This window comes from Ambystoma mexicanum, chromosome 10, assembly GCF_040938575.1.
Source record: "Ambystoma mexicanum isolate Mex_15411 chromosome 10, UKY_AmexF1_1, whole genome shotgun sequence".
Taxonomy (NCBI): domain Eukaryota; kingdom Metazoa; phylum Chordata; class Amphibia; order Caudata; family Ambystomatidae; genus Ambystoma; species Ambystoma mexicanum.
In genome coordinates this window covers 1,511,809,612-1,511,832,069 of record NC_090932.1, presented here as the reverse complement: position 1 = coordinate 1,511,832,069, position 22,458 = coordinate 1,511,809,612, and the positions used below count along the sequence as shown (strand labels likewise).

Genomic DNA, 22,458 nt, shown 5'->3' with positions numbered 1-22,458 from the left:
CTTTCCCGTGGTGCCTCCCCCGGCTCTTCCTCCTGTGCCTCCATTGTCCCCAGTGGACAAGGCAGTGCCTGACAAGGCTCAACAGGATCCTGACCTGTCAGATGACCCTCAAGGCGATCAGGACAACGAGGACCTTCCCCGCTCTATCAGAGCCTTTCATGACCGGGTACTGGACATGAGTTTCTTAGATGTTCCGGTGCCCGAGGCACCTGCTCCGCAGAAGGGCGTGCTTTCTGGGGCGTTGACCCTGTCTCCCTTGGAGCGTACCGGCCTGTTCCTGCAGAAGGACGTTCTGGCCGAGGTCCGAAGAGTATGGGAAAAGCCACACTCTGGACTTTTTGTAAATAAAAAGATTGACGCGAGGTACAGGCTACATTCCTCAGAAGAGGTGGCCCTGTCGTCTTGTCTGCCTCCCTCCTCCACAGTGGTGGCTGCGGCCACGTTGCAATCCAGACCTGCAGCATCCTCTTCCACGACGGCTACTCAGGTCTTGGGAGAGGAGGACAAGCTCCTTGACTCCCTAGGGAGAACATTTTTTGCCAACTCGGCCTTGCAGCTCAGGCAGGCCAACGCTGAGTTGATATTAGCGGGAGCTAATCTGCGGATGTGGAAAGGTCTGTCGGAGTTTGAGGAGCACATTCCGGTCGAGAAGCTGGAGGACTTCAAAGGAGGCCTTTCCGATGCCAGGGTCTTGGCCCAGGATCTCCTGGAGGCTGCGGCTCATCACGTATACACCTCGGCTCGGGGCCTTATGCTGGGGGTTGATGCCTCACGGCAGGCGTGGCTGCATGCCACTAAATTTTCTAAGGAAGTGCAAGACAAGCTGTTGGATCTTCCATTTGATGGTAAGGAGCTTTTTCATTCTTCTACTGATGTAGAGCTCACCAAGACCAAGGATAGCACTCAGACGGCTAAATCATTGTCTGTTCTGGTCAAAGCTCCTTTCAAATCCCAGAGACCGTTGTCATAAAGTCGACCCTCCTCTGGTTTTAGGGGCTTCCACGACCGAAAATCCCGAAGAGTGGATACTCCAGCGGGGAAGAACCGCCGCAGACAACAGCGCACATGGTTTTTCTCTCGCTCCTCAGCCTCCTCATCAGGTTCAGGTGGCACCACCACCGATAAGCCTACCAAATGAGGGTTTTCCGCGCTCGCACGAGACCCCGGTGGGAGGACGCATTGCGTCTCATTGGGAGGCGTGGCAGACTATCACAGAAGACAGATGGGTCTTGTCAGTCGCTCGAGCGGGCTTCCGCTTACCTTTACCCCCTACCCCACCCCTCAACCCTCCTTTTCAGCTGTCGGGCTCACCCTCCCTCAAGGCCGAAGTTCAGAAACTTCTGGACCTCAGAGCAGTGGAACCCGTTCCCGTTTGGGAGCGAGGGGAGGGCTGCTACTCCCGGCTGTTTACGGTGCCCAAACCCAACCAGGCTGGCCTGCGTACCATCCTAGACCTTTCTCAGTTCAATCTTTTCCTACCCTAAGAGAAATTCAAGATGATCACGCCCAGCCAGATACGCTCCTCCTTACAGATGGGCGATTGGCTCAGCGTTGTGGACCTTCAGGACGCGTATATGCACATCCTGATTTGGAATCCACACAGGAGATATCTCCGCTTCTCTTTGGGAGTGGAGCACTTCCAGTTTCGGGAGCTTCCTTTTGGCCTCAGCTCGGCGCCGCGTGTCTTCACGAAGATGATGGTGGTAATTGCGGCCTATCTTCGTCTACAGGGTATCCATGTGTATCCTTATTTGGACGACTGGCTCTGAAGCAGCACTTGTCCGCTGGCAGCAGCGGGCAACCTCCAGTCTCTCCTTCAGCTCCTGTTCCATCTTTGGCTGTCGGTGAACTGGTGGAAATCCTCCATGACGGTCTCACAGGACCTGATTTTCCTGGGTTTTTGTTGAAACACGATCGACTGCAGATTGTATCTGACCGGGGACAGAATGACGGATCTGTTAGCCATGCGTCAGATGTTTGCGCAGTCGGAGAGCATGTCGACCTGGTGGCTCCAGAGGTTTCTGGGCCTCATGGCCTTGTGTGTGCAGGCTCTTCCTCCTGCTCGTCTCAAGATGAGACGGACCCAGATGGCTCTTTGGAGTTCCTGGTGTCAGGCTGTGGACCTGGATTCCAAGCTGATAATGATTCCGGATTCCATGAGAGTGGACCTGGATTGGTGGTAGTCTCTCAGCAACCTGTCGGTGGGTGCGGGTTTTCAGAACCCAGCCCCCACGGTGACGATCACGACGAACTCCTCCCTTCTGGGGTGGGGTGCAACGTTAGATCTGCTTCAGGTCTCGGACCTCTGGTCGCCTCAGGACAAGCTCCTGCACATAAATCACTTGGAGCTCCTGGCGATCTTCCTAGCGCCATGGCGTTCAGACCGCTCATTGTCGACAAGGTGGTCCGCATACGCACGGACAACGTGGTGTCAATGTATTACATCAACAAGCAAGGGGGAACAAAGTCCCCCCCCCCCTCGTGGACCTATCCATTCAGATATGGGAGTGGGCCGTGCTTCATGGTGTCTGGCTGCTTGCAGTGCACATCCCGGGCCAGCTGAATGTCACAGCGGATGCCCTCAGCCGGCGGACGGTGGTCCGCTACGAGTGGGAATTGAAGGCAGAGGTCCTCTCATGGATTTTCTCGCGTTGGGACACACCGGAGGTGGACCTCTTCGCTACGGCGGTGAACAAGAAGTTTCCTGGGTATGTCTCCAGAGAAACCATCAACCAGATCTCAGTACAAGAGTAAATTGCTCAGGTTCTGTCATTGGTGTTTGTAGAAGAAGTTGGATCCAAGGGTGGCCATGATTGACACGGTGCTGTCCTTAGTGTCCTTCCTAGCAGAGTCAGGGGTTCATGTTCTGTCATGCAGGACTTACCTTTCAGCGGTTTCCGCTTATCTTTCTACAGAGATGTGCTCGTATTCTCTGAGTAACCCAGTGGTTAAGAGGCATTTTGCAGTTTTGACACGCTTCTACCCTCCAATTCGTAGTCCGCACCGTCGTGGGACCTAAATGTAGTCCTGACGGCGTTGTGCCATAAGACTTTCGAACCAATGGCCATGGTGGACCTCAAGTACCTATCCTGGAAAGTGTCCTTTTTGGTCGCCGTTACGTCAGCAAGGCGGGTGAGTGAGCTCCAGGCCCTGTCGGTGGAGCAACCCTTTTTGGTCTTTCACAAGGATTAAGTAGTCCTTCGGACAAATCCTGCTTTCCTGCCGAAGGTGGTATCTGAGTTCCAGCTGAATGAGTCGATCTCCCTGCCGGTCTTTTTTCCAAACCCTACCTCTGAGGCAGAAAGGGTTCTGCATTGTCTCGATGTCAGAAGGGTTCTTAAGTTCTATCTGGACAGAACATCAGAGCTTAGGAGTTCTTCTCAACTGTTTGTGAGCTTTGGTAACCCTGAGGGTAAGCAGGCATCTAAGGTGACTATTTCCCGGTGGATCGCCGCCTGCATTACGGAGTCTTTCACCGTCCAAGGGCTGAAACCTCCTGTGGTTTATTCATGCACACCTGGTGCGGGTAAGGCAGCTGCGGTTGCTTTTCAGAAATATGTCCCCTGGGAGTCTATTGCTAGGGCAGCTACTTGGACCTCCCCATCTGTTTTCTGTAAGCATTATTGTCTCGACATGAGCTCAAGAGCTGACGCTCAGTTTGGTCAGGCTGTACTTAAAAACCTGTTTCAGTAAGGGGTATTTCCATCCACCCATAGTTCCTTTAAGGAGTGCTTGGGAATCTCCCATAAGTATGGAGGAAAGGGGACGGGACGTAGGGGTATTACCATGTTACTCACCGTAGTGACCACCTTACTCCTAGTCCATAGTCCCCTTTCCTCCATACGCCCGCCCGCTGTTCCCTCAAATAAGGTTCCTCTATTATTGCTAATCGGTCTTTGACCAGGCAATAGAAAAGGACTGATGGGCGATGCGCGGGGCGGAGACAAGGTGGGCGGGGTTACGGCCGCATGCTGGGCCCCGCGCAAGAAAGAGAGGAAGGACACATTTTTGGAAAAATTTGGATGCTTTTTACAAAGTGCTCCGGTCCCGTCCCACAGGACGGAGAGATGTCCCATAAGTATGGAGGAAAGGGGACTATGGATTAGGAGTAAGGTGGTCACTAAGGTGAGTAACCTGGTAAATCTGACTTGTTTTCCATTTAATGTGCTGTTTGCCAATGATGAGCTATAGGGAACTTTGGGTCTTGACTTCCTATTTTTACCAAGTGTTCTCTTATTCTTATTCCAAGCTCTCTTTTTACTCTCAATATATAATTTTTGACATTTGCATATGATACCGTATACCACATACCTCGTCCTGCAATTTATTCCTTCTTTGATTTCAATTGCTTTTCCATTAATGTCGTAAAATGTGCTTGTCTTCTCGTGAGCAAATGGGCACATAGTGCATGTCCCACATTTCCTAAATCCAATGTTATCTGGTTGTAACCATGTTCTGTCCATTGTACTTGTTGCATTTGGTAGTAATGAGGGACTTCGTTTGTTTCTGAGAGTAGTTGCTCGTTTGAATATAATATTTGACTTATCATCCACATATTCTCTGATATTCTCATCCAGTTTCAATAAATGCCAATGCTTCTTCAAAATCTTGGAGATAACATAATAATTGCTACTATATCTCGTTATGAAACCAACTTTTTGTTGTTCAGAAGGACGCTGTTTTTTGCTTGCTTGCAATGTTAGGTCTTGTGAGTTTACTAGTTCCTCTCTATGCTTCTTTTAGACATTTATTTGTGTATCCTCTTTGGTGAAATCGTGCTTCCAATAAGGTGCATTCTTTTTCAAATGTATGTTGTTTCTGGCAATTGCGTCTTGCTCTGATATAGTCACCCATAGGGATGTTATATATGGTTGGTGTATGGTGACAACTTCTTGCATGAAGTATTAAGTTCACCTTGGTTTCTTTCCTGAATGTCCAAGTCTCAAGTTAGTAACCATCTACTTGAATTGTCAAGTCTAAAACGTTAATTGTGCTGTTATTGCATACTCCTGTGAATTGTATTCCATAGCTGTTAGGATTAACACTTATCATTACGTAATACAATTCACAGGAGTACTTTCTCAATCACAAACATTTTGCTATTAAGCCATATTGTATTTGGAATGTATTACATTGTTAGAATTTTTCCTATCATAATATGTCAAGGGCAAATGTCTGTCTACATGTATTCTCATTATTATATAGACAGAATTTAGGAATGTGTACTCACAAGAATTAAATAAGATATCAGAAAGTGGTTACGAAATGACGGATTAATCTATCTGACTCGGTAGAATCCATAGATGCTATATTATCAGGAAATAGACAAACTTCATAAAACCTAAACTCCATATAGTGAAAACACGATTTGCGGACGTTCAAAACTTTTTAAAATACAGGTTTGATACCAATTAGATATTTTAAATGAAAATACTAACATTAACACAAGCCGATGCATCATGTGGTACTGAATAAATTAATAGATATTCATGAGACGTCTCAAGTGGTATCACTCAAATGTTTGAATTTATTAATGAATTGATTCGATGATAGACAACAATTGACTTATAATTTAAGTATCAAGAATCTAATTATGCATAGCAAATATAAGAAATTGACAAGTACACACTGAACCGCGTAATCATTGAATACTAAGGTTCTAACAGATTGGGCAGGTGTTACATTTAAATATGAACAGGGAGTATGTGCCCAAAAGATGGTGCCGATAATCGGAGTATGGAAAGAGAAGACGGTGAGTCGACTTCGCAGTCACCATGACAACGGAACACAACATTAAATCAATGACGGCGGCTCTTTGTGCACTAAGAAGAGCCAAAGCGTATGATTAAGCAGATATAACGGTAAGAAGCTTTGAATTACTGCCTATTTGAGATCAATGTTTGGGAAACCACCAAAACTAATTGCCACTTAGAAATAATGTATTTAAATCTGTAGAAGATGCAGGATCCTCGCACGAACATATGTTCGAGCGTATGTGTTAAAGAACGGCCACCATACAAATAAAACACAGCTAAATTAGGATGCATTTACAAAATATTATAATTAGTTTACAGTAACTGCAGCATATTAAACACATGAGATATAAATGATGCACAGAAATGGCAATAGCAGTAGTATAAACGGAAGTGTGAAAATATCAGATTAAAGCACACGACAACCAAGATGCAACTTACTTCTCTTCGCAGGGATCTAACCCATCATAAATTAAATTTGCAAGCAATTAACCCAAAATGACCCATGGTAAGAAGACTGGACACTAATGATATGGAAGTTAATGTTTCAAGTAATTAATGATCGATATATACAATTATGATTTATTGGATCATTTGAAAGATAACTTAGTCTTTCTGCTCTTCTTTTCCCTCTCTCAACTCCTCCCAAGCCCTAATGTTTGTTATATATTTTGTTCATTTTATTTTTGTTAGTAACATATGCCATTCATTTACATGCATGACTTGCATTAATTGCTCTAACAATATTATGTGTACACACAACAACTTTTCTTTTTGCATTGGATGCAGTGTGGTTTATATAGAGAAACTTGCCCCGATTTGATAAAGGCGACTGCTGAAACACGTCTCATTAGGAGGGCACAATGAAATTTATCATTAAACTTTGGTGATAGCAAATTGACTTGGCACAGGTCTGTAAGAGTATTTGTCCTTTTGATCTTTGTGACCTGCCTGACATATTTCAGTCCCCTATATTAGTGTGGGATCTTCCACAGATGCACAAAGTGGTGGTGTGAGATAAAAGATGACGTAAAAAAAAATTCACAGCACGAAAAGAGGGAAAGAGGCAATAGAAGAATTCCTGTTTATGAATACGCACTATATATATTTGGAAAAAGTCAGCGAGGAAAAAATGCTCCCTCACCTCCCCCTATGAGTTTATGTTCAAATACTAATTGTGAGCAATTTGATTCCCAATATGTCATATTATAGATACATCTTACAGAAAACGCAGTGACACTACAAGTGAAAATACATACCCAGCACCAGGCCCTTTAAACGTTTCAGATACTTTGAATAAGTGGCAAAATCAGCGGGGCAGCAAAGGAGGACGACATTGGTACAAAAGGGGCAAGCAAGACTAGACCACTAGGGAATGTTTTAGACTGATGACAGGAGACCGATACCACACCGACCAGGAGTGGGGATTGTTGGTATTACATTTATCGACATTTATTAAGTTTTAGAAAATGGGTTTAGATTTGTCCCCATACAATTACATGATATTTATTCCTTCAGAGTTCAATTTAAACAATTCATGAGAAAGATAATAATCATGCAGGGTTTAGCCGCCCTCTACTTTTGAGGTGCCCCGATCTAATATTAGTTCAGAATCTCAGGTCTATAAATGAAGGATCCGGAGGCTTTTGAAAAAGGGAATTTCTCCATCTATTTCAATTTGAGTCGTATAGAGGAGGAGGCAATTCGCTCACTAAAAGAAAACACTGAGCAGGTAATAAAAAGGGCAGCGAAGGGTGGAGCCATTTTACTCCTAAGAGATATGATAACACACCTACACACAAGCGTTTCAATGTGCAACGAGGCAAGGGAGGGGGAACAGAAGGAAGACAAAGACCACAATCTCAATAGGCCAGGTGACCTTGAGATCACACAATTGCAGGGGGGACATGGAAAGTGCAGGGGTGAAGTGGGAGGGGGCAGTGCAATACATAGGAACAACAGTAAAGGATAAATAAAAATAGGTAAAAGTGCGGCCAGCTTGTGGCAAATGCAGGGGTAAGTGCAGACATCAAGTGTCAAGAGCTGGGGGGACTGTAGGGATACATAAACAGCCCCCAAGTGCAGGGGCTGCCCGGGAGGCACTGCAGGTGTGCAGCTGGTGGGGGATGGGCCCTTGGCCCGAGATCAGAGGGTAACCAGGTGACCAGTGCAAAATCATTTGGGAGTTCAGCAGGCGAGAGGAGGAGAGAAAGCAGAAACAAAGAGGAAGGTCTTGAGGTGCTTTCGGAAACCGGTGATGGTTCTCCTCAAGTTTCAGGGAGGCTGTTTCCAGAGGGAGGCCCCAGCCGAAGAAAGAGATCTTCCACCAACTCTTTGCTTGGAGAAGCGACTGACCCTGAGGGATATGAGCAAAGACCTCAAGAAGGAAGATATTTATGAAGAGAGGGTTGGAGGTATTGAGGCCACAGACCCCAGAAGGCCTTGTGGAGAATGCACAGGGTTTTGAACTTAATCCTCGCAGTCAGTGGGAACCAGTGCAGAGATTTCAGTCCTGGATGATACGATCCATGGGCTTCAGGCCAATGACAAGTCTTGCAGTCCTGTTCTAGATGAGGTGCAGAGAGCGGAGAGTAGAAGCAGGCAGATTTAGAAAGAGGCTATTGCAGTAGTCCAGCCTAGAGAGAACCAGAGCTCTGGAGACGGTGATCTTCTGCGGGAAGGAGATGAAAGGAAGAATACCTCTGAGGAGGTGAAGCTGGTAGTGTGACGTCTTAGAGACGTCAGAGATGTGAGGAGAGAGTGGAGTCGAAGATGACCCAGAGGTTTTTAGCCTCACAGGTGGGAGAAGAAAGAGGGCCAAGAGAGGCTGGCCAGAAAGCGACAGGAAAGGAGGCAGCAGGTGTGCCGATGAGGAGGATCTCAGTCTTACTGGCATTAAGGCATAGATCGTTGGCGACACATCACTCCTAGATAGCGGACAGACATTCAGAGATGAGGGAAGGAGAAGTGGTGGAGGAAGGGAGCATGAAAATGAGCGCAGTGTCGTCCACATATCACTAAAAGCTGGGCCAGAGAGCAGCAATGTGGTGGGCAAGAAGTGCGAGGTACTGGTTGAACAGCCAGGGAAGAGGTTAGACCCCCTGGGGAACACCACAGGTAGAGATAGAGACAGAGGAGAGGAAGGTAGATCTGATTATGTGGCTGAAAGCAAAAGACAACTAAATGGGTCTGTTTACTTGCCTGTAAATACTGATCATACTGCTGAACTTGCAATCACAATTAAAACTCGTACAAAACAGGAAGTGAATCAAGGGTGGCTTTCCAACCCGGTGGATGCATTTCTTACACAGTTGCCTCCCAGAACAGCAATTTTCTATACTCTTCCAAGAATATTGTTAGCTGACATGGGAGAATCATAGTTTCTGGGATAGGATCCATTTTGGAACCACTATCAAAGTTCCATTTTCTTAAACAACATGTACCCAAAATGAGGTCTTATGTAAAGGATACAACACATATTATAAGTATGGTGGAATGTATTACACTTGATGGATCATAATATTTACTTATCACTTAGACATTGAATCTTTGTATGCAGGAGGAAGCTGTAGAGATCATTAAACATCATCTAGACCATTTTCACACAGAACCTAGTGATGAAATACAACACTTTATCATATAGTGTTTGTCTATCACACTTAGAAAAAAAGGTTTCGTTTTGAAAAAGGTCTTTTCCAACAAATGGGGCTAATGCTATGGAGATTTGCGGTAGCCCCCAGTGTGGCAAATTTGAATGTTGAGACATTTGAAGAGACTTTCTTTGTACGGTATAGAGAATACATTTTTTCATTTCATTTTTAAACATACACCTATAGAAACGCTATATTGATGCTGCCTCCATCATCTAGGATGGTTCTCTCGCGGCTGCATATAATTTTTTTAATTGGCTCAATACAAAAATTCCATCAATTAAATTCACATGCCAAATGGATGAACAATTAGTAACTTTTCTAGATATTATGATTTATGCTGAATATGTTTTTTATTTAAAGATTGTGCCATCAGCAAAACAAAACCTGAGTTATAATTGTCACCCCTGTTGCCTTAAATAGTTTAACCTTTGGTAAATTTCTGAGATTACATAGGAATAGCATGAATAGAGACCTTCAAGGAGCATTCCTCCATCTTCGGGGAAAAACTCTGTGATAGACATTACCCTAAAAAACGAACACATAAATGTTGAAAACGTGCATTCATTAATAATAAGGTGGCACGTTTAGAACATTCAAGAAAGGACACTGATTCTGAACGTTTGTCTTTTGTCAATACATATGCAAATCTTTCTAACAGAATCGAAAGGGTGATCTTGAAACTTTAGGATACAAAACCAATGTTTGTATTACAGCGCAGTTCTAATCTTAGGAATCAATTTGTACGTAAAGATCCAATACCTGTAAAACCAGAAAAGCCTCTGCAATCACAAAACTATGGGGGCTGCTCATGCCTCTGGGACCTTATCCATGTGGCACATTATCCATGTGTCAATTGGATGGTGTGTAATCAAATAAGAGCAAGCAAAGAACTGGACATTGTTCTTTCAATAGTGTACCTTACGAACTGCAACAGTAGCCAAGTAGTCTATATTATAACCTGCCATGTGGACTTCATTACATTGGCAGGACCATGAGAAGATTTAACATTTGCATTGGAGAACATCGTAGTTGAATTTAGTACAAGACTTTGACTACTCCTTTGGTGCACCTTCTCGAAACGGGCCACACAGTTACTGACTTCACATTGTCTGTTCTAGCAATGGTTGTAGATGGAAGATATATAAAAAAAAAAGTCAGTTACCGTTGGAACAACGAATCGTCTTTAAAGCAAGATCACACAAGATAAGACTGAACAAAGGAATATCATGGCTTTAGACATGTGGTATCATTAACATTACTGTATTTGGAATGTGTTGTTTCACAGCCTAATGGTTCCTGGGATTAGCCTTGTGTTCTTTATCAAAAGTGTGTCTTATCAATGAGGATCAAAACCATGTTTCAATTATATCAGTGTGGTTTTTATTGTTTCGCTACTTCACATGACAATGTTTTGGTTGGGTGGCAGGGCATAAACACAAAATTGTAATTATAATAATTGCATTATTTGTTCCCTGCAAAAGAAGACAACACATTGTGAAATACATCATGCTAATTTAAATCATTTCAAATATAGTGTCAGAATGATGTAATTACGATGCGTTAATAATTTACCTTCATGCTGCCATACATAGAGGTTTATAATGAAGACCTTTACTGCCACTCCGTTTTAGAACTGTACCACTGAATTTTGCTGGTTCCCGTTTGGAAAAAGCTTGTTGTGTTATTTCCCTGTAACAGATTTTGGCAGTTTTTTCTTTTGGGATCATACCACTAATATGGCCACTTAATAGGTTTTCAAGCTAGATAATTTTTTTCCATGTCATATTTCGATTATCGATCTAGCTTCTAGTTTGGAAGATGCAAACCGTCCTACACCACCACGCCTACTGGTTGGGCGGGGAGAGTGGGGGACGGTGTAGGCAGGGTCATGAAGCAAGCGATGCAGAGTCTCGGAGAAATCCAGGTTGTTGTACGGGTAATGAGGTCAAGAGAGGGAGATTGAGAAAGAAGGAAGTCTTGTTACAGACAGAATGTGCATTCCAAAGAGCAATATAAAGAGAGTGAGATGTAAAACCATAGTGATGTTTAATCTGGGAAGTAGAAAGGCGCTGGGGATAAATACCATAAGGAAGGTGTGCTTAATTTAGGGTTGACGTTTTTGTGAATACAAGGAGCAGGTGAGTGAGAAGAGGGGTGGCGTTCAGGAAAAGAGATAATGGGGATAGAAAGAGTTGGAAGGTTTTGAGCAGAGGAGAATGAAAAGCGAAGTAGAAGAGAAAGGAAGAGATAGTAAGAGCAGTGGCTGGTGAGGGCGGGGCAGAGCAAAGAAGCAATTGCTACTCGCAAGCAAGTAGCAGGACAGAGCAAAGCAATAGCTCAGACATGATGGTTAAACATGCCACACTTGTTGCCAAATATCCAGCATTTAATTTATGGCTAACTGATTAAATCTAAATTTCATAAAATTGTGTCGGGCCTGCTGACATGGTAAACGAAAAAGATAACTCTTCGTATACATTTCCACATGCACATCCAGTATTTAATCCTGCAAAGAGAACAGGCGAAATAAATGGTGGTACGATACAATTTCTCCTGTTTTCGTAATCTTTTACAGAATTATGGAAGAGTGAATATGGGGGATATTGTTGATATACCCATATGTTTCTGGCTCAAAAGCAGAATAAAATATTGTATATGTGCGTTTGTACTCAGGTGGTTGATAGCAAGGCTTCATGCCGTGGCATCAATAGGGAGGTACCTGTAGCAAACCACGTATTATCAAGGAATGTGAGGCAGCCTAACTTGATAAGCATTGATAGACGAAGTGGAGTGGCCCTTGATAGACTAAGAGCCCCTTTAAGACATTGATTATATCAAAACAATGATGATGATCATTGGAACGCTGGAATGAGCATAAAAGCAACATAAGAACAAACAGTGTACACTCACCGGTAGCTAGACACTTTGCTTTAAAAAACACAACATTGCCCAATTGAAGGTGGTAATCTTGGAGATTGTTAAGAAAGCTCAAAGAGGTGAGAACCACTCTAGACGCATGAATTAGAGGGAAATCTTTTGGATTGAAAAATTGAACATCTTAACACCCCATGGGATGAATGAAGATTACAGTTTAGCTGCTTTCTTATAGGTTATTGGAAGATCCCTAATGAAGATACTCTATAAATAACCTTACACAAAAAACCATAGGGATTTGAACCCCATGAAACGTTTTAGGTGTACAAAATGTCTAGTAATATGACTCAGATTAACCCTTTGGCTTTTGTGAGAATTGTTTACCAAATATCCAGTAAGAATGCAATGTTAAAAAATATGGAGAAATGTGAGCATGTTCTTTTTGAAATAATAAACACATGGATGCCCAAATACCATGCCCTGCAGGAGATCGTTATGCATAAGAACGAAGGCAGTGATAGGATACCACGATATAAAATGCTATATTCCATGCCCTCTAGGGGTTTCTTTACACACGAGAATCCAAGTAGTAAGAGGATATATTTACGCTTAATTCTCTAATACTATTATGCCTAGGTAATACCAGGCGCTCATAACCATCACCTATAGTTACCAAGTGAATTTAACCAGACATCTCTACACCTGTAGACTGCATTTACCCGTGTCGACATGACGATACCTACGTCACACGCTGACGCTGTAAACACAGTGACGTCATCACGCTCATACGTGATGACATCACGACATAAATAGCGTCCATTTTGGAGCGCTAGACACAAAGAGCAGCACGAAAGGCAGCACCAACTCCTGGAGCCCCTGTTCCTCAGCAAGGTAAGATGGAAGCCACTAGTTATAATTCTAGCCCAGGTGCCATAATAGTTACACCCAGAAACATCTAACTATTTACAATACGAATACGAGTTTACAGCTTATGTTATAGTAGTGATTTATAACTATCACCCTATAGTTTCTCAGGTTACTACACAGATTAGTACCTAAATACTCACTATAACCCTAAGGTGATATCTGAATCGCCCATTAAAACACATGTATATGTGTTTTTCAGATACGACTTGGATTCCTATCCAACATAGACAATTCCACTCCATGGGATTGTTTCACAGCGGACTAACGGCTATATTTTCCAAACTTATGAAGTGAGACCACAAGATTGGAAACGTCAGGTAAATCGAGTTGCATTGAATTCCCATTACTGTACATAAACTCTATTCTATAATTCAGGACGAATTCCCTATTTTAATCTAGCCATTTTCTATTGTTTTTCTATTTGTTTTAATAGGTTGCTCACTAATTGGGTAATCCACACAACCTTTTTGGTTGACATTGAAAAGACTGCAAATCTTTAGGAAGCTTCAAGTTAGGAGATTAATACATGGGACATCCAGGTGATTATTATTTAAACAATGTACAAAAACAACATGACAGAATATAATTAAAACTAAAGATTTGAATACCGTATTATATATTTTAGGTGAAAAGAAAAAAGAAATGAAAGAGGGCTAACATCTCTTGAAGAAGGGGACATAACCAACCCCGAAACGCGTCGAGTAATATATGTTAACACTTTTCAATGAACAATATATGGCATAAGGCAATTCTCCATAGAATTGAGGGACGTGTGATTTACATATTGTGTGCCCACGAAGATTATTGCGCCAAAATTGATTGCGATTAAAAATATGTATATATATGCTATACAAGCAATGTTGAAATTGCAAAAACACAGTTGTTGATTATCTAATGAATTGAAATTTAAATTTGTTGCCTATGATTTATTGAGAAATGAAATTGATGATCATCATTTATAATCAATGTCTTAAACCGTTTTTTTCAAACATTTCTTAAAAAGTAAATTGTCATTATTGACGTAAATATTGATTGTTTTCACAATTGATCGGGTGTGCAGGGGACGGGAGAGTTTCACAGAATTGTGGACATCTTTTGGTTTTACATAGGTTAACGCAACCCAGTGTCAAGGTTGTTATTCTCCCCGGCACCCCATTAATATCTTACTTACTAATGAAATAATTAAAACACAGGTGTGCGCTAGGCCATAAGTACATTGGACTCCCATGGGTCAGTTACTTCACATCCTGCAGGGTCCCAATAGACCCAGTCTTGGCGCCTATGGCACCAAGCTCATTACAAAGTGTGCTCTGCACACAGAATGGTGAAAGCACGTGCATCTCGCCTGGGCGGGGCCCTACCAATGCATGGAAGGCACGTGCAGAAGACAGGAGGAGTGGCAAGGTGGGGCCTAAGGGGAGTGGCTGGGGCCAGGCTATATAAGCCGGCCCCACCCGCATGCTGGTGCTTCGCGTTAGTCTGCTAGAGCAGCGTAACGCTTACCGCCGTTCAGAAGACCCTTACCTGATTCAGCCCGAGCATCTTCAGTCTCCGGAACCCTCCAGCATCTTACCTTGAGGTCAGCCACACCATCGCTGGAAGTTCAGCTACCTGCTTCTAACTCTGAAGTCTACGCGCGCATCTTACCTGAGTCAGCCACGCCATCGCTTGAAGAACTGCTTTTCGCTTCCAACCCTGCAGCAGCCGCATGCATCTTACCTGTCTCCTCGGGTCCTCTGCGGGTGCTGCCTAGCATCCTTAACAGTCCCGAACTCCCATCAACACGGGACCTTCTTCCGACGCAGCATCCTCGCGGATCTTCATCTCCGGCAGCCTGCAGGAGTTCGGAAACCGCTCACCAGAAAACACCGACCAGCTGCACCTGCAAAGGGAAAGTGAAGCGCAAGGTTAGCAATTGCATAGACTTTAACACGCTAAGCAGCGCAACTCTCGAACGGGGGTGTAACTTCTGGAAAGTCTACTTACCACTAGTAGGTCCTGCGGAATAGACTTTTCATCATCGCACGCTACTGGGTCATCTTCATACCTGAGAGAGAGAGAGAAAGGACAATATACGGTTACGGACAATAATCATTGGGGAAAATTATCACTAAGAATACAGACAATAATCATAGTTATGGACCTCCACGTTAAGGACCAGTTACACAACTAGGTCCATACACAGCGCCCCTGCTGAAGAAAGCAGGACGGAGAGCTCATCCTTACGTCACAACAGGAACAGTGCCAGCATCCTGGGTCCTCGATAACGCAGCGGCTGAGGGAGAAAGTCGATCCAAGGGAGCCAGGTCCTGGGAGGGCTCCAACCGTGCCCCAACGTCCCCGCAGAGATCAGGTGAGCGTAACAGAACGCAAAGCCATCTCAGAATCTCTGCTTGGGTGTTATGAAAACCTCTGAGACTGACCAGTTGGCCCAATTGCTGGGGGAACTACGAGCTGAAGTGCATGCCTCTAGACAAGAGACAAATTCATTAAGAAGGGATCTCATTGTTGCTCGAACGAACCGACGAACTGGCAAGACAGGTGCTTCAAACTCATGCGGGGCAAGTCCCGTTAGCTGGAATCGCACCAACCCCTTTGCCACCATCACCACCAGTTCAAGTGGTACTCCCAGGGGCTGTACCGTTGGCTCCACCTGAACAGTTTACCGGCGACCCCAACAAATATGCAATATTTATGAATCTGTGTCGCCTGCACATTTTGTGCCGTCCAGGAGCATTCCCGAACAACAGTTCCAGGGTGGCATTCGTACTTTAGTATTTAGGAGGCAGCGCAGCAGACTGGTCAATACCATTGGTCAATCGGGATGACCCAGTACTTCACAAATTTGGGAAGTTTCAATGGGAATTGGAGAAGTTGTTTGCGAGACACTCCTAAGGACAGGCTCTGGATAACAAACTGTTGTCCCTAAGACAGGGAAATCATGATCTATTGATGTATATAGCCACCTTTAACTGCCTCATTGCACAAACCAACTGGCCTGAAGAAAAAAGGACCACATTATTCTACCGAGGACTGCGTGGGGAACTCAAGGACGTGCTAGCCCAAGTGGTCTATCCTCCTGAATGTTGTGCAGAGTACATTAACCTGACGCTGCAACTGGATCATAGGTTACAAGACCGAAAATTGGATCGCACAAGAACTGAAGGGAGGTCAGTCTATATGCGACCCAGAGACAATCAAGTCGAGGCCCATGAAACAACTGAACCCATGCAGATCAGGGGGTTACAAGCCCCTAGATCTAAGGCAGAGAGAGAAAAAAGGAGGCAACAACAACTTTGTTTGTATTGTGGCAAGGCTGGACACTTCCTTTGAGATTGCCCAACAAATCCACCCAAGAAAACTGTAGGTGCAACAGACAATAACGATAACGAACAATACCAGGCCCCGGAAAACTCCAGCGCCCAGCAAGGGTAAGGGTCCCCTTGTCGAGCGAAATGAAGAAAGTAGTTCAGACCTCACATCTATTCATGCCAGTACTTATAGTCCACCACCAGCAACCATCAAGGGTACACGCCTTGGAGGCGTATATCGACAGTGGAGCAGTAGGTAACTATATTGATCAGGATCTAGCCGCACGAATAGGCCTCCCTCTTCGGCATAAATCACAGGCGGAAAACATAACTGCAGTGGATGGCTCTCAATTATCCTCTGGACCAGTGACGCAACACACCGAAAAAGTTATGCTGATATGTCAGGACGGTCATCGAGAAGACATCTCTTTTGATCTTATTGGAGCACCACAGTTCCGGATGATCCTAGGAATGCTGTGGCTGGAGACCCATAATCCCAGAATAGACTGGAAAACATGAGTACTGACCTTTCCACAAGAATGCGCCAAAACTTGTTATCATAAGAACTTGCAGAAACCCAAAATCAAGGCAAAAGCACTTCTGGCTCTTGCGGGTGCCTTACTCCCAGAATATTTGGACTATCAAGACGTATTCCAAAAAGAGCAAGCAAATACTTTGCCTCCACATAGACCCTACGACTTCCAGATCGACCTGATACCCGGGGCTCAAATCCTGTGCAGTCGAATATATGCTTTGACAGAGCAAGAACTTCAACACCTACGAACCTACCTAGATCAGTACCTAGCGAATGGATTAATTCGTCCATCTAAGCCCCCTGCGTCCTCAGCGCTCTTCTTCGTACCCAAGAAGGAAGGTGACCTCAGAACGTGCATAGATTACAGGGCATTGAATCAAGTTACGGTTCAGAATAGATACCTCTGCCACTCATCCCATAATTACTCGATCAGGTAAAGAGCCCTCAAATCTACACGAAACTAGACCTCTGGAGGGCCTATCACCTCGTATGTGTTAAAAGAGGCGACGAGTGGAAAACATCATTCCGGACCAGATACAGACTTCTTGAGTATCAGGTGATGCCCTTTGGGTTCTGCAATGCACCGGCGGCATTCCAGTTCTTTTATGAACGATGTACTCCACAAACTATTGGATGTCTGTGTTCTCGTTTACGTTGATGATATCCTGATCTATTCACAGTCCAGAGAAGATCATGTTGGCCATGTAAGAGCAGTGTTGGAAAAGCTCCGTCAGCACTGATTGTTTGCTAAACTAGAGAAATGCTCCTTCCACGTCACAGAGGTCGAATTTTTGGGCTTCATGCTTACTCCACAAGGAGTTTGTACGGACACACGCAAGGTTGAAGCTATGCTCAAATGACCATCCCCGACATCTACCAAAGAGGTACAAAGTGTAATGGGATTTGCTAATTTTTATAGAAGATTTATACCACAATTCTCACAGATCGTCCATCCGATCACATCCCTTCTAAAGAAGAATACAAAATTATTTTGGTCCGTTGAGGCTGAGGGCGCCTTTCAGGCATTAAAACAAGCCTTCACCTCAGCGCCCATACTCTAGTATTGCCATGGGAGCCGTTTTATCGCAAAAGGAACCTGAGACGGGGCAGCTCCATCCCATAGCATTTTGGTCCCGCAAGTTTTCTGCACCTGAAAAGAATTATGCAATTACCGACAAAGAGCTCCTGGCAATCAAAGGAGCCTTCAGGACCTGGAGACACTACCTTTTAGGGGCAAAACACAAGGTTACTGTAAATATTGTAGATTACTGATCACCGTAATCTACAATATTTAAAAACAGCCAAGGCTCAATCCTCGTGTCAACTCCGTTGGGCTTTATTCCTTGCCGAGTACGATTTTGTAATAACCTACCGACCAGGAGTGCGTAATGGAAACGCAAATGCCCTATCGAGAATGGGAGAGGACAAGGACGCCTTCAATCCATCCGACCCCATAGCCATTATTCCTGAAGAACGGATTCAACATCAGATAGGCGTAACTACTTGCTGGGAAGACTTAAAGACTGATCTCCAAACTCAGATGGACCGGACAGCCCAAAAGGAATGGTTGAGTAAGGGGAATCAATACTCCATCAGAAATAATCTGCCATACTTTCAGGGAAGACTATATGTTCAAGATAAGGAGATACGCACTAACATAATAGCGAACTATCATGAGTCATTGGTAGAAGGCCACCCTGGGATCGCTAAGACTAGAGCCAAAATCCATAAAAACTATTGGTGGCCCTCATGGAGAAAGGATATGGCCCAGTTTGTTACCACTTGCGGTGTCTGCGCACAAAACAAATCCCAAAAATTAAACCCTGCAGGGCTGTTGAGACCATTAGGAGTACCGCGCCAACACCATGGCATAAATTGTCAATGGACTTCATCACTGATCTGCCACCCTGTGATGGTTGTAAAATAGCCCAAATTGACCTCCGTCTTCCCACGAGTCACCATCCCCAAACCGATGGTCAAACAGAAGGGACGAACCAGACGCTAGAACAATACCTGAGATGTATGTTGCAACAAACAGGAGAGTTGGTTAAGTGAATTCGCATACAACTCTTTTCATACCAGCACCGGACAGACCCCATTTTACACAATGAATGGTCGACACCCAAGAACATCTTCCTTTGATCCCCTTGACGAGTTGGAGATGCCAGCTGTTACATCATTGCATAAAGTAATCACTCAGTCTCTTAAATAAGCTACCGAAAACTTGAACAGCGCTAAGGAGCAACAAAAGAAATTTGCAGACTGACATAGGAGAGAGGCTCCACAATATCACGTCGGGGATAAAGTGTGGTTGGCATCCAAAAACATTCCATTAAAAGGACCTTGTGCCTTTCGGCCACGAGACTTGGGACCCTACCCAATCAAAGCCATCATAAACCCTGCGGCTATGAGGGTTTCAGTCTCCCCCAGACTGTGTTACTGTGAGGCCGTTCTGCTTTCTGCTGCTGAGAAGAGCTGCACGACTGATTTCGGGACACTACCACTTTAATTTTGAAGACTAACTTTAAAACCGGACTTCCGGCACAGAGTTAGGTGTCGAGTTCAGTCTCCCCCAGTCTGCCCCAGAAAGCGCCCAGAAAGTGTCGGATGGATCCGCACTCATCTAGTGATCTAGACGTGGTGCCGACTGACGGCGGGCCGCATACACGAAACAGACTACAACAGCTGAAGCGGCAACATTCGAAGGCATCAAACGTGAAGGTAAGCGTTCAAAACTGTACTGTAACTGCCTCTGTAAATTGCCACAGCCTTAAGTCGGCAGAAATGTTAGTCGCGCCGGCTTCGACTCCGCTCCCGGTTTCGGTCCCAGCCCCGGGCTTAGCATCGGATTGCGCTCCATTGCTGGTGCGGAGTCTGTGGGCCCGTGGGACCTGTGGGACCAGTGGTCGGCGCGCGTCCAGAGGAAGCAACCACCTTAAACTCACCCGCAGGCGTAATGCCTGAAACGCCAATCGTAACCACGAATGAAAATATCATGGTTAACGAGGGTGAGGAAGTTATACCTCTAAAAGACAGTGACAAAATGTTCTCCTCTAGCTCAACGAACCTTCCCCCAGAGTTAAATAAGAGCACCACGGATGTCAACCCAATAACGGACAATCAGTTGCTTCCCAGTTCGCGACCCCCGTCAGTTTATCTTGACGCCTCTGATGTCACCTTCGATTTTGACATAACCGATGCAGACTTATTGGCCATGCGCTCACCGACAGACAATACACAAATAACACCCTGTCGGCCCCTGGCACAAAGGACTGCAGATTTGCAACAACAAAAATCAACGTTGCTCAAAGAAAAAATGTCCATTGACGAGCTGGGACCGGGGACGAGAACCAGTGTCCCCCCATTATGCAAGACGTCGCTAAGAAACTACGAAGCAAGTGAAAATAACAAGCCAGCTTCAAAAATTGTCAAGGCCTGTTAGGGAGAATTCTCTGTTTAGGCTGCATTTCCTAGCCTATTGAGTCCCCCAGCAGCTTTGCTGGATTTTCTGGGTTTATTTTATTCTCCTGCCAAGAGTGAGACTCTTTTACCCTCACTCTTGGACATGTTTGAAGTGTGTTTCTTTGGTTTGCCTTGTGTTGAATGGGCTATGGGGTCTTTTACTCCATAGGGCCTCATGTGTTTTTGTGAGATGGGTTACACAGCACCCTCAGTGCCGTAACCCAGGGGTGTCCTAGGGACCCCCCAACATAGACTCCATACCCTGGGACTGACTACTGTCTCCCAGGGTCTGTAAAGTCCCCATTGACTTTACTAGTCTCAAATCCTGAACAGAACCAGTACAAACCATCATATTGTGGACGTACTGGCCGGGGCAATTCCATTGCCCCGGGGTCTGTTAGTCGAGGGGGCACGTCTCCGTCCCCCCTCATCGAGTTTTGGCTGGTGGCAGTGGAAACTACTTTTTATATTCAACCGCGAATATTTTCCTATGGGATTTCCCATTGTTTTCGGCTAATACCTTTATTTATTTATTTACGGTAGCCTTGAACATACCGCCGGGTTATTTCTTTATTATTATAACTCCGGTTGGTATTTTTTGCCAAAACTTGATTCTAAAATGGCATTGGTGTTCACCTCTGTAACTCTGACCCAAAGTGGAGCCCTTTGTTCCACTTTTGGCGGGCTTCTCCACAGAAGCCCTCCAAAGTGGTGCCACTCTGTCTGGGGCACTTAGGAGGGGTGGAGGGGGATTTAGGCACCCTGGACTGAGTTACCTTGGTAACTCAAGTCGCACTCCGTCCTGATTGGCCCAAGTGGTGAGCCGGACGGCTCACCACTTAGCATGTTTGAGTGACAGCTAGGCTGGGTGAATGGGGGTTTGCTGCATAAAAGCAGGGCTTTGGGGACTGGAACTTCAGAAGTCGCCACAGGACCTAAGAAGCCGAAGAGGGAGAAGCCGAGCCGACCTGCCAAGACGACACCACCGGTGAAGCCCTGCAGAACCGTCTCACCACTTTTTACGACGACAGAGGAGATCTCCCGCCGGAGAGTCTTCTTCCCTTAACTGGTGGGGACAACCAGTTGCTGCCTTCTTTTCGCCGTCCCGAAGCATCTCGTGGCCGCCTTGCCTGTGCCAAGCACCCCGGCAACCGGGATACCACTTTTTACCTCAACCACGAAAGAGGGGTAAAAATCCTTTGTGACCAAAGAACTCCACGGCTGGCCTCATCCCTGGTAGTGCAACGACCTGCAGCCTTCCTCCCCTTCGAGATCACCTCTTCCTCGGGACGACGCCGCGACTTGCACCCACTACCAGGAACGACTACCACCGCTGGAGGAATCTTTCCACTTTTAAAGGTACTGTGATCCGCCCGGCCTCCCTTGCCACCGATTGTACGGGGTAGATTTAGCCCTCGGCTCTCAAACCTGGGTAGGTCTGGGACACCCTAACTAAACTTTTCAGAACCGTAGTAAAACCTTTTTCTCTCACCTGCAAAGACTGATGACATTGTGTGATCTTGGGCACATTTTTCGCCTGGCTCCCTCTACAGCGGGCCCCGAACTAATTCTCCTTGTTCCACCATTGACTGCTTTTGCTAAACCTTATGTGAAAAGTGTTTTACCTTGCTGCTCTCTTTATTTCTGCCTTTTCCCTCCCTTTTGGTAATACTTGTTGGAGTACCATCTAATGTTAAGCGCTCACCTCTGGTTGGAAATAAGTGGTGTTAACTTAGAATTGTCCAACAAATGATTAGGGATGTACATATGAGTAATAGTAACTGTGTTTGACTTTCTTATCTTTTCTAGGGTGCTAGTGTAATTTATGAGTGTACCTTTAATAAATAAGTTTATACTTTTACCCCTAGCTCTGGTTAGTGTTTGCTTGTGCTACTGCGTCTCTGTACCTATTCTGTATTCTCTGTATACTGCCTAACTCTTCT

The 22,458-nt window shown here is 45.0% G+C and overlaps 1 protein-coding gene across 3 annotated transcripts in view; it reads left to right on the top strand.

Annotated features, from left to right (window-relative positions):
- EIF2B1 (eukaryotic translation initiation factor 2B subunit alpha) overlaps positions 1-22,458 on the top strand; it is a 169,078-nt gene that overhangs the window by 13,536 nt on the left and 133,084 nt on the right. The window contains exons 2-3 of one of the 3 annotated variants that reach the window (XM_069619688.1): positions 13,407-13,524; positions 13,641-13,746. The exons of the other annotated variants lie outside the window; for them this stretch is intronic. Of the exons in view, the coding sequence (XP_069475789.1) occupies positions 13,734-13,746 (13 nt within the window). The 5' untranslated portion in view covers positions 13,407-13,524; positions 13,641-13,733. The remainder of the gene's footprint in view (positions 1-13,406; positions 13,525-13,640; positions 13,747-22,458) is intronic. 3 annotated transcript variants of the gene reach the window in all.